Source organism: Vicugna pacos, chromosome 15 (genome assembly GCF_048564905.1).
Source record: "Vicugna pacos chromosome 15, VicPac4, whole genome shotgun sequence".
NCBI classification, from domain to species: Eukaryota; Metazoa; Chordata; class Mammalia; order Artiodactyla; family Camelidae; genus Vicugna; species Vicugna pacos.
In genome coordinates this window covers 35,431,778-35,444,245 of record NC_133001.1, presented here as the reverse complement: position 1 = coordinate 35,444,245, position 12,468 = coordinate 35,431,778, and the positions used below count along the sequence as shown (strand labels likewise).

At 34.3% G+C, this 12,468-nt stretch overlaps 1 protein-coding gene across 2 annotated transcripts in view; it reads right to left on the bottom strand.

Moving 5' to 3' along the window:
• Positions 1-12,468, bottom strand: part of HEATR5B (HEAT repeat containing 5B) — an 89,611-nt gene that overhangs the window by 73,536 nt on the left and 3,607 nt on the right. For both annotated transcript variants that reach the window (XM_006215538.4, XM_072937923.1), the window contains exons 3-8: positions 11,818-12,029; positions 8,868-8,976; positions 7,248-7,397; positions 3,052-3,223; positions 1,291-1,448; positions 126-375 (exon numbers count right to left, since the gene is read on the bottom strand). In XM_006215538.4, the coding sequence (XP_006215600.1) occupies positions 126-375; positions 1,291-1,448; positions 3,052-3,223; positions 7,248-7,397; positions 8,868-8,976; positions 11,818-12,029 (1,051 nt within the window). The remainder of the gene's footprint in view (positions 1-125; positions 376-1,290; positions 1,449-3,051; positions 3,224-7,247; positions 7,398-8,867; positions 8,977-11,817; positions 12,030-12,468) is intronic.

Below are 12,468 nucleotides of genomic sequence, written 5' to 3'. Positions count from 1 at the left end.
AGGAGTGCACAATAAAAATGACTATTAAAACATAACCCAGAAAGACTTAGAATTTATTAAGACTAACAGTAAAGAACTAAATGACTGAAGTAATCAACAACACACATCATGACATCAATTCTTACCTACTGCTTTCATCTGTTTTCCAATTGCTTGGCATATTTCTTTGGCAGCTGCAATCTGGGCTTTTTCACCTAGCAAACTGCCCACCGTAGCTCTTAGGATAAAGGAGACACAGCGTCTGGAGTACACAGCCTCTACGTGTGTTTGTGTTGCCCGAGGATGGGAAACCAGATCAAGCACGTGAGACAAGAATGTAGCAAAGCTACGCTCCAACCACTGACCACCCAATGTTGTTACAAAAACAACATATGCCTGTAAATAGATTAAGATACAACTTCAGATAAATAGAAATGAACTGAAATTACAGATAAAGCAACTGTGGAAATAACTGGGGAAAGCATGCAAAATAAGTTACATTTGAGATTAAAACTGAAAAAATATTAAACTTGAGACCTTTTTAATAACTCTAGATAGCAAGGGAATTACTAGTTGAAGCATCTTTGACTAAAAACAGTTCTTAAGAAAACAGGTTCATGAGGAACACAGAGAATGGCTCACCTGAATTCATCCTGATGATGAAGGTGATAGGTTGTAGGAATAGGAAAACCCTAACACCCTCAATAAATGTTGACCTAGAGCTACAAAACATTTGCTTATGACTGAGATAAAAACGGTTTACTTCTGTTTTACACTTATTTGTGGAATAAGGTATAACTGGATGATTTTGACTAAGATCACAGAAAGCCATTTTCATCTTACTAGGTGTTAATTATTATCTTGAAATTATAATTCAAGTTAGGCTTAATTTCATAATTAAGTTGGTGATTAATTAATGATGATAAATCCAAAGTACTAACCAACATTTTTAGCTTTAGGGTTGTTGGAAAACATTAAAATCTAAATTCCTCAAGCTACTTGAGTACAATTTCAATTAAAACTGAATTATTTTACAACTGATTCTTTGCCAAGTAAAACTAGAGAAAATTTTGTTAGAGATAGATAGACATAGCACACAAAGACTTATTTACACATCATTAAATGTCTACCTTTCCAAATAAACATGTAATGTAGAATTTGAATGTAATTCATTTATTTTGTAAAAGAAACGTTTTGAAAAAAACTAGACAACGTTATTAATGCCTGTGTGTTCTGTTACTTAGTAAGAGTCTCCCATGAAATTTAATAAGCGATATGAACAGAATTATTTTATACATGTATATTACAAACCTGTGTAACTCCAACTCTCACTTCCCGATTAACAGACCCTCCGACTTTTAACATTTCTCCACCACTCTTTAAGAAACCTGACCCACCACGCAGAAATCCTGTGGCCATGAGTTCTAAGACTTCATCAAATGTTGCTCGCTTCACATTCTGGCGCATTACTTTCAGGAAGAAAAGCAAATTTATAAGCAAATATATTTTGCTATTAGTTAAATAATATTTCCTAATAATCAAGTTTAAAAATTCAAATAATTATTTTTAAGGATAATTAAACTACTACAAAGGAGATAGGAACATTTATTTTCTTATAATCCTAAAATTTACAATGCACTTGTAAAAATTAAATTCAATTTGAAGAAAAAATGATAAGAAAAATGAGAGCTAGAAATTAAAAGCAGTTTAATAAATTTATGCAAAAATAGTCTAATAATAATGCTAACCTTGACAAGTGTAACACAACAAGGACAAAGGATACCTACAGCAGATACTGCTGACTGACTGCACCCCTCACTCCCAACTGAGATGGACACAACGAAATTTTGTCCAGACCATGATTTCTATATAAGTTACTGGTAGAGTGAAATGTCACTGGATTGCAACCAACTTGCTATCTGTGGTAGAGAGCCTCATATTTTATTCATATTTTGTAAAGTCCTCTCACATATAGTAGCAAACATAATCCTCATAAAAATTCTGTAGGAGAGGCATAAAGCTCATGATTAAGTATATAGGCTTTGGAATCTGAATGTCTGGATTTTAATTTTACTTAATAGAACACTTATTATACCTCAAATGATACAATCTCTCTAAGCTTCAATTTCTTTGTTTATAAAATAAGAACAACAAAAGTACTTAGGATTCATAGGGCTTTTGAAAAGATTAAATAAAACAATCCTGCTATATGCTTAATTTGGTACCTGGCATATAGTTAGCACTTAATAAATTTTAGCTATCATCATCCTCCTCTAGTACATAGATTAAAATAAGTACCATTAAAATTGAAGAGACCAAAGCTCAAAGGGTTTCACAGCAAATAAACGTAAGAGCTAGGACTTGAATCTGTAAGATGTGATTCTCTTTCTACAACACAGAGATGAAGCAGGGATGGGGACAACAGCAGAGCTGGGTTCAGTCAGCATCTATTCACAACTGTCCCTGAAGCATCTCTATGGAACTGAGGCACAGCAGAGGTCATAGGAAAAATCAATGCTGTCTGTGATTCTGCTTACGATAATGGTCAAGAAAAAGTGAAAAATAATACTATGCTATAAATGGGGACCTACTCATCAGGGATTGAAAGAAAGCACATAAAGTGCCAGATACCTGTCCTTTGCTATTTTTTAAAAATTATTATTACTATTTTGGGAGGTTTTTTTTAAATGTATTTATTTTTAGAGGAAGTACTGGAAATTGAACCCAGGACCTTATGCATACTAAGCATGCACTCTGCCACTTGAGCTATACCCTCCCTCAGATACCTGTCCTTTGAACATTATACAAAACCATTTCATAACTCTTACTTGCTTATATGTCCAACATACTTGCTACGTGTAATCTTGTATCATCATAAAAAATGTCTTGACAATATCAAGGAAAATTCCATTTGGGTACCTCTATTTTATGAAAAAGTAGACAGAAATACCTAACAATTTAAATCCTTTAAAATAGACTTGCCTAGGAGTAAGAATTCTTTTAGAAGGAAGCATTCCATATATCTTCAAATACCTGTTACAGTCTATACGAGGGGTTGGCAAACAATGATACCTGTTGCTTGTTTTGGCATCAGTGCTGTAGCCATGACTGTTCCTAAGAGTTTAGACACTGCCACTCGTACCCCATAGTTTGAATTTTCCAAAGCCTTAAAGCAGAGAGTGGCTATATTTTCCAGTTCAGCAGTCCACATGAACACAGCTTCATTCTGTAGTTCTAGGAGACACTAGAATTAAAAAAAAAAAAAGTAAATTAAAACTTAGAACTTCCACTTCCAGAGATGGAGTAGCAAGAACAGGTTTACTCTCTCTCTCTTGAAATAACAAAAAAAATTAGACATAATATATGAAACAACAGTTTTGAAGACACTGGACATCAAGCAATGAAAGACACTAATCCTTAAGAGATGGAAAACACAAGTTGAACACTACAAGTGTCCCAGCTTACTGCCGTGAGAGAGTTTCCAGCAGCTAGGAGGAAACGTATAACCCTAAAATTCTGTATAACAAAGAAGAAAGGTCTCAGATCAATAACCTCAGCCTCTACCTTAAGAAACTAGGTGATGTAGAGTAAATTCAACACAAAATAAGCAAGAAAAAAAGGAAATAATATAGATAAGAGAGGAAATCAATGAACCAGAAAGCTGAAAAACAGAATGAAACCAAAAGCTGCTTCTTTAAGACAACCAATACATTTGATAAATCTCTAGCCCGACAGATGAGGAACAAGAGAGGAAAGACACAAATGACCAAGATTAGGAATGAAAGAAGTCACATGACTGCAGATTCAATATATATTAAAAGCACAATATATTTGACAGCTTAGATGAAACAGACAACTTACTCCAGAAGAGATAACCTAAATAGCCCAATATCTATTTTAAAAATTGAATCTGTAGCTTAAAAATCTTCCCCCAAAGAAAACTGGAGACCCAGAGAGTTGTACTGAGGAATTCAACCAAATGTTTAAGTAAGAAATACCAATTCTATACAAACTCTTCCAGAAAACTGAAGAGAAGGGTATACTTCCCAATACATTCTATGAGGCCAGTATTACCCTGATATTGAAATCTGACAAAGATACTACAAGACAACTACATATCAATATCCCTCATGAACACAGATGCAAAAATTGTACACAACCCTTTAGCACTCCAATTAAACAATACATAAAAAGGATAATATATCATGACCAAGTAGGGTTTATCCTAGGAATGAAAACTGGTTAAAATTGTAAACCTATTCAATGTAATTCATTACACTAGCAAGTGAAAAAGAAGAGTCATATGATTCATCTTAATAGATGCCAAAAAAACATTTAACAGAATACAAGTAAAACTGGGGAGCTCAACAAGATCAGTGGGTTGTGTCAATGTCAACACTGTATTACACTGCTTGTGATATTATTGTACTATCCTTTTGGAGGATATCACCATTGGGGGAACTGGGTAAAGTTTATAAAGATTGCTCTATATTATTTCTTTTAATTGCATATAAATTTACAATTATTTTAAACAGTTTAATTAGAAACAACAACAAAAACAAGAAATAAAAATTAAAACAAAATGCATTTGACAAAATTCAACATACATTCCTGACAAAAACTTCTTTTTTTTTTCTTTTATTGAAGTACAGTCAATTATAATGTGTCAGTCTTTGGTATACAGTACAGGTATATATATACTTATATTCATTTTCATATTTTTTCCATTAAAGGTTATTACAAGATATTGAGCATAGTACCCGGTGCTATACAAAAGAAACTTTTAAATCTATCTTTATATACAGCAGCTAACATTTGTAAATCTCAAACTCCCAAATTTATCCCCTCCTACCCCCTTTCCCCAGTAATCATAAGATTGTTTACTAATCTGCAAGTCTATCTCTGTTTTGTAGATGAGTTCATACTGTCCTTTTTTTTTTTTTTAGATTTCACATATGAGTGATATCATAGGGTATTTTTCTTTCTCTTTCTGGCTTACTTCACTTAAAATGACGATCTCTAGGTCCACCTATTTTGCTGCAAATGGCATTATTTTATTCTTTTTTATGGCAGAGTAGTATTTCATTGCATAAATATATTACAACTTCTTTATCCAGTTATCCATCAATGGACATTTAGGTTGGTTCCATGTCTTCACTATTGTATATAGTGCTGCTATGAACACTGGGGTGCATGTATCTTTTCGCATTAGAGTTCCCTCTGGATACATAAACAGAAGTGGGATTGTTGGATCATATGGTAAATCTATTTTTAGTTTTTTGAGGAATCTCCATACTGTTTTCTGTAATGGCTGCCCTGATTAAAAACTTCTTAGAAAGCTAGGAATATAACAGCAGGTCCTCAAACTGATAAACGTCATCAAGGAAAACTGACAGTTAACATTGTACTTAACAGTGACGGACTGAATGTTTTCACCTTAAGGAACTGGAATAAGACAAGAATGTCTGCTCTCATGTTTTCTATTCAACACTGTACGGAAGGATTTAGTCAGACAGTAAATAAGGAAACAAAAATAAATAAAAGGCATCCAGATAGGAAAAGAAGTAAAATTGTCTTTATTCATAGACAACATGATTGTCTACATAGAATATCTGATAGAATCTATTTAAAAAGCTGATAGAACTAGAAATCAGTTTAGGAAGGTTTGTGGATATAAAATCAAGGTACAAAAGTCTGTATGTTAGTAATGAGCAATTAGAAATTGAAAAAAATTTAAATCAATACTATTTAAAATATAAAAAATATGAACTACCTAGGGATAAATCTGACAAAAGATGTGCAAGATCTGTACATTTGAAAACCACAGTACGTTGCTAACAGTAATCAAAGAAGACCTAAATTAACAAGAGACAGATATGTCATATTTAAGAGTTGGAAGACTTAATATTGTTAAGCTGTCAGCTCTTCCCAAATTGATCTATAGAGTCAATGCAAGCTGAATTAAAATCCCAACATGTTATTTTTGTAGAAATTCATATGGAAATGCAAAGGACCAGAATGGCTAAAATTATTTTGAAAAAGAAAAAGTTAGAGGGCTAACATTACCTGATTTTAAGCTACTGTAAAGGTATAGTAATCAAGAAAGTGTTATTGACACCAAGACAAACAAATAGATCAATGAAACAGAATAAAGATTCCAAAAATAGTCCCACATGTATGTGGACAACTGATTTTCATAAAGGTGCAAAGGCAATTTAGTGAAGAAAACAGTCTTTTCAACATGGTACTAGAACAAATGAATATCCATGTACAAAAAATAACAACAACAAAAAAACCTTTGATTCATATCATGTACTATATATAAAAATTAACTCAAAATGGATCATAGCCAAGTGTAAAACTAAAAACTACTGTAAAAGGAAACATAGGTGAAACCTTGGGCTAGGGAAAGTTTTCTCAGATACAGTATCAAAGGTACAATTAATATAAGAAAAATTGATAAATCGGACTTTGACAAAATTCAAAACGTCTCTTTTTAGAAAGGCAATACTTAGAAAATGAAAAAAACAGACTAGAGTGGGAGAAAATATTTGCAAATCACATATCTGATAAAGAAATATATAAAAGTTTCTATAAAGCATTCTTATAACTCAATGATAAGAAAGCAAGTAACTCAATAAAACAATGCACAAAAGTTCTGAACAGACTCTTTACCAAAGAAGATATGGATGGTTAATAAGCACCTAATAATATGATCCTCATTAGTCTGAAAATACAGATTAGAGATACCTGTACATACCTACAAGAATGGCTAAAATTAAAAAGACTGGCAATACCAAATGTTGGTGAGGATGTGGAAGTCTCATAGTACTTTAGAAAATAGTGGCAATTTTTCCAAAAATTAAATGTAAATCTAGCAATATGATCCAGTCATTTCACTCCTAGGTATTTACCTAAGTGAAATGAAAGGATATGTCCATACAAAAACTTGTACACAGATGTTCATAGCAGCTTTATTTTTAACAGCCACAACTGGAAGTAACCCAAATGTCCATAACAGATGAAGGAATACACCAATTGCGGTATATCCATATAGCAATAAAAAGGAATGAGCTATTGATACACGGAACAAGATAGACAAATCTCAATTATGCCAAGTAAAAGAAGGCAGACAACGCCTCCCACCCCCAAAAAAACTCACATACCACATGATTCCATTTATATAAACTTTAAAAGAAAAAATAATCATTGACTGTTTAAGAGCAAGCAGGGTAAGCAGCAACATTATAAACTGACTGAGTACTAACCTTGGCAACTGCACATCGAACAGCCATTGACCTGTCAGTTAAGAGGGACCTGGCATTCTTATAAATATCACGATGACAAGAAGCTGCTGCACCACCCAGTCCATTTAGAACTTTCTGCAGACTCATCAAGATTTCACTTCGCCCTTGAGACTAGATAGGAACATAAAACAAATCCCACATTTAAATAAAAACATACCAAAACACGAAAGTTCTCTGGGCCTAATGGTCTTACCTCTAAACGTAAATGGTTAAGTAATGAAAAATAAAAATGTATTCTAGAAAGGTCTTGAAAGGTAAAAATAATTATTAACTTCAACTAAATAAATTTTGAGAAATTAGGTTAAAATAAATATATTCCAGTGTTTCCATGACTTGCTAAAGTGCAAATAATAAGAACATGAAAAATTCAAAAGTTTCAATATCATACCTCAAGGATCCAAACTTTTAGAATGTGAAAAGTTAAGTAAAAAGTATTTAAGAAGTAATATAAACCATCTGAAAGAGGAAGAAAACATCCAACACATTTTTAAAACTTATCACAGAGATATGCCAAACTATCAATTCCCTGTGACTGATGCAAATTCTTGTTTTCATACTCTTGTAGTCCTCAATTCTATTCCTAATAGTATACTCATTCAAACACAGATCTCTCCCACTATACTGTAAGATTTTTGAGGTCAGGGAATGTATCTTTATATGCTTAATGCCTGAGAATATGCCCATAATTACTGTTTAATAAATGAACAAAGAGTTCCCAGAAGAGGTGTTGTCCAAGAAATCTCTAGCTTTCAAAGACAAAGAATTAGACCATGAGAGTCCAGTGCTTGGTCTATTTTTAGTAAACCCCAAGTGGACAAAGAATTTTCAGAAGTAATACCAAATTGACATGACAAAACAGAGCTATTTTTAATTCATATTAGCTGCTGTGGATTGAATACTGTCCTGCCAAAAGATAAGTTCAAGCCCTATGCCCTGTTACCTGTGAACATGACTTTATTTGAAAATAAGGTCTTTTTCAGATGAAATCAAGCAAAGATTAGGTCATATTAGATTGGGGTGGACCCTAATCCAATGACTGGTATCCTTAAAATAGAAGACTTTGAACACAGAACACACATGCAAAGGGAGAACACCATGTGACAACGGAGGCAGAGATGGGAGAGATGCATCTACAAACCGAGGGAGATCAGCGACTGCCAAGGATTGCCAGCAACCGCTAGAAACTAAGAAGGCATCGTGGCACAATTAATTTCTGTTGTTTTAAGCCACTCAGTCTATGGTAATTTACTATGGCAGCCCTAGAAAGCTAATACATCAGCTATGGCACAAAAAATGAAATAGCACTGCTAAAACATCCTGAGGGCTAAAAAAAAAAAAAAAAAAAGTAAATCTATCCTTTGCCAGGGAAAAGCATTCTTTCCTTTCTCCCTGAAATATGAGGTAATGTACATTGAAACAAGAGACAATTAATACATTTTTTTTGCAAACAATAATTTAAATTACCCCTCGCAAAGCAATGTGAGTACACAGTGACAGAAAAAAGGCAAACATATATATTTTAACTGACACCTAACTCTTGCCACAGTAAAACATTTAAGTAATAATTATTATAAAACTTACCTCTGCACTTTTTAGAGATTTCAAAAGATTATTTACTGTTTCTGGAAATGCACTGCCTAACATTCTCCCCATTTTTTCATAAAATGCTCCAACACAAGCCACTGCAGCCCTGTAAGAAGTGATACTTTCACCAGTCACTGTTCAGATTATAATTTTATCACACTTTTCCCATTTTCAGAAAGCAATTTGTATTTGTGCAGGACACTTTTGGCTACAAATTCTTAATTTTCAGCTTTCAAGAACATCTTGTTTATTCTTTATAATTATAACAAATAACCATAGTTTCTCAAATTGTTCTTGCCTAGGAAAACAAGAAAATAAATATACATATTTACATAACAAATCATACTTGTCCCTTTGGAAAACCCAAGCTTTCCTTTTATGAGGACTTCCCAAGTTATGTCAATCTACAATGATCCCTCTTTTCTCTCATTATATGTAACAATGTCAACCACTCATTTTGATAAAAATCATATTGTTTACTGTGTTGTGACCTGACCATTTTATATGTTTATATCTTATCCTGTCTTGTCAATAGAAATGTAAACTCCATGAACAGGAAAGATACCTTATGTATTTCTGTATTGCTCACAGTGCCTGACTCCTAATAAATTAATAACAATAAGCAATTACTTGTAAAATTTAATCTCAATGGCTTTAATAGGACATTTGGCTACACAGAAGAAAAAACGTAACCCACTTCTTCAGGAGGGAGGAAATCACCCTACCATCAATCATGTGAGGCAGAGGAAGGGCATACAGGTGAAGAGTGTATCCTTTGGAGTCTGGCAGATCTGTGCCTAAACCCTAGAATGTGCCACATAATAGCTGTGTGTCCTAAGCAAGTTACTCTGAGGCTAAGAGATATCAAATAAACTGCGTTGCCCACTGTACAAGCAACAAACAGTAGAATCAGGGAATCGATCTTCACCTCTTTGATTCTAAATCCATGTTTTTTTCAATACTTTATAGGCTGACAACAAAGTTAAAAATGACTGAGGTCACATACCAGAATATATTAGAATATTCCTGAACAAAACTCATGACTCCACTGGAAATACATATGTAACAAATTTTACTTAACCAGAACTGTAAAATTATGTGTAGATTTGCTAAGTGGTAGAGAACCAAATCACCAAAGTATTAACACAGCTTCAAATTTCAAAATAAACTGGAAAGCACTAATGTTCTCTAATCTCTTCTAAAATTTTTGAGATCTGTATCTATCCCAAACTACACAAACTTAATCATAACATATCTATGCAGTTGAAAATAGACCTAAAAAAATCAATGTCCAGGTTCAGAATAATTTCCCCATTTCCTCTGTAAGCTGTTTTACTGGCCCTGACTGCTTGAATGGTAGTGTTCTAGAGTTATATCCTTGGCACCTTCTTTTCTCAAGCAGTAGTATGCTCTTCCTAGGTAACTATCCTTACCAAAGGGTTCTGCCTCTTCCCAGATCTCCATTCTCTACTCACCAAAAAACATTCTCAGCTCAGGCCTCTGAAATCCAGACCAGGATTTCCAACTGCCTACTACACACTGTCACTTGGATACTGCCACCTGGACTCCAAATTCAGCATGGGCAGAATTGGATTCATCTTCTTCCCTTCACAACTTATTCCCTCCACTATTTTGTTATCTTTCTGTAAAGCACTGTAAATAAGGTATAAATAAGTAAGGTATAACCTCTGCTTCCAATTATAAATTTCCTTTGTCTAGAAAATAGGTTGGCAAACTACAGCCTGCAGGCCAAATCTGGCTCGTGATCCTGCCTGCCACCTGTTGTTGTAAATAAAGTTTTATTGGAACACAGCCATACTCATTTATTTAAATACCACCTATGGCAGAGTTGAGTAGTTGAGACAGAGATGGATAGTCCAGTAAGCCAAAGTATTTACACTCTGGCCCTTTCCACAAAATTTGCCCATCCCTGACCTATCACATTCATCTTCCCCTTTTCCCATCTTAACTCCTTACTTGACTTGTTTCTGTGTGTCCCTCCCGATGGTTGATCTTCCTTGGCTGACGCTTCTTTGAGAAGCCTTTGTTGACACTGCTCTCCTCTCACACCACAGCTAAGCTTACTTAGGTTATTATTTTCCCTCCCATAGCACTCCTCATGGTGCTATAACTGCTGATTTTCTTATCTGACTCCTTCACAGGATGCCTCCTTCTAGCCATTATCCTCAAGACTTGCTCTGAAAATGATTGCCCTTGACCCAGACCACAAGTATGAGCCTGGAGTTCAGTTACGCCCTTTAACGAGGGGGTCAGCAAACTTGGAGGCAAAATGGTCTGTCTTAGGTACTCAACTCTGCCATTTTGGGGTGAGAAAACAGCTACCACTTAAATGAAGGAGCATGTCTGTATTCTAATAAAACTTTATTTATAAAAGAAGTGGTAAGCTGGATTTGGCCTGTGGGCCAAATTTACCCATTCCTGTGTCAATCTTATCACCTAGAAATTCTTTATTTTTCTTTCTATCCCAGCCAAGAATACTATCTTCACCCAAAATTACCAAAAACTCCTGTGCAAATTGCTGACAACATAACCAGTTCTCTGTAGTTTGCTGAAAGTTCCAGTGGCAATGGAGCGTATGTTGAAACAGAACCCTTTGCCCAGACCTACTTGGAGCTTTTACTGTCACCAGCATGCCTCAGGTTCCACCTACCTGAGGATCAGCAGTCCCTTATTAAGATAAATTTACTCGGGGTGGGAAGGGTATAGCTCAGTGGTACAGTGCATGCTTAGAATGCACAAGGTCCTGGGTTCAATCCCCAGTACCTCTATTAAAACAAACAAACAAATAAATAAACCTAATTACCTCCCCCTCCCCCTCAAAAATCCTGAGCTTTGTTTAAACTAAATAAATAATTTTTTCTGAAAACATAAGATACTTTGAAAAAACAAACAAATTTCAAGGGTTAATCTCAAAGTAAGTACTCACAGTTTTGTTGGTAAGTAGGCTGCAGTGTCATCTTTATTTCTGATAATGTCATTACATTTATCAAGTGTTTGAAAAACAGTGAAAGTATCTCCAATGCTATAAAGGGCTGCAAGATTTTTAGCTAACAATTTTCGTGTAGGTGGTCCAGGTGAACTACTTATTAATCCAGTCAATTGTTCAACAAGCTTTTTCTGTTTTTCCTTTACATCAGTCTGTTAGAAAAAGATAAAGAACATCATCAGTTTCTTACATATATATACTTTTGTTACCTTTCAGTCAGAATTAAAAAATACTTAACAGTTAATGCACTCTAATCATTAAAATCTATATTACATTAGGCATAAAACCATAAAAAAGAATTTTCAAGATAAAGAAGAGTTCAGTAAGAAATCAATCATTCTTTCTTGGATTATTCTCCTTCATCCCCCTCCAGTTCCACAAAGTTAGCTACCATTAAAACTGACCACTCTAGATCCAAAAAATTTCCACACCAACTTACTAAGAAAGAAACCAATAGTCAAAGGATGTAAAATATTGAGTGTATGGACAATTGATGTCTTAGAACCCAGACACAGGCTCCTCTATAAAGGCAAAGTCAGTAGCTCATAAAGTTGTAAGTCAGTAAAGGAAACCAAGAGACTCTGAAGAGCT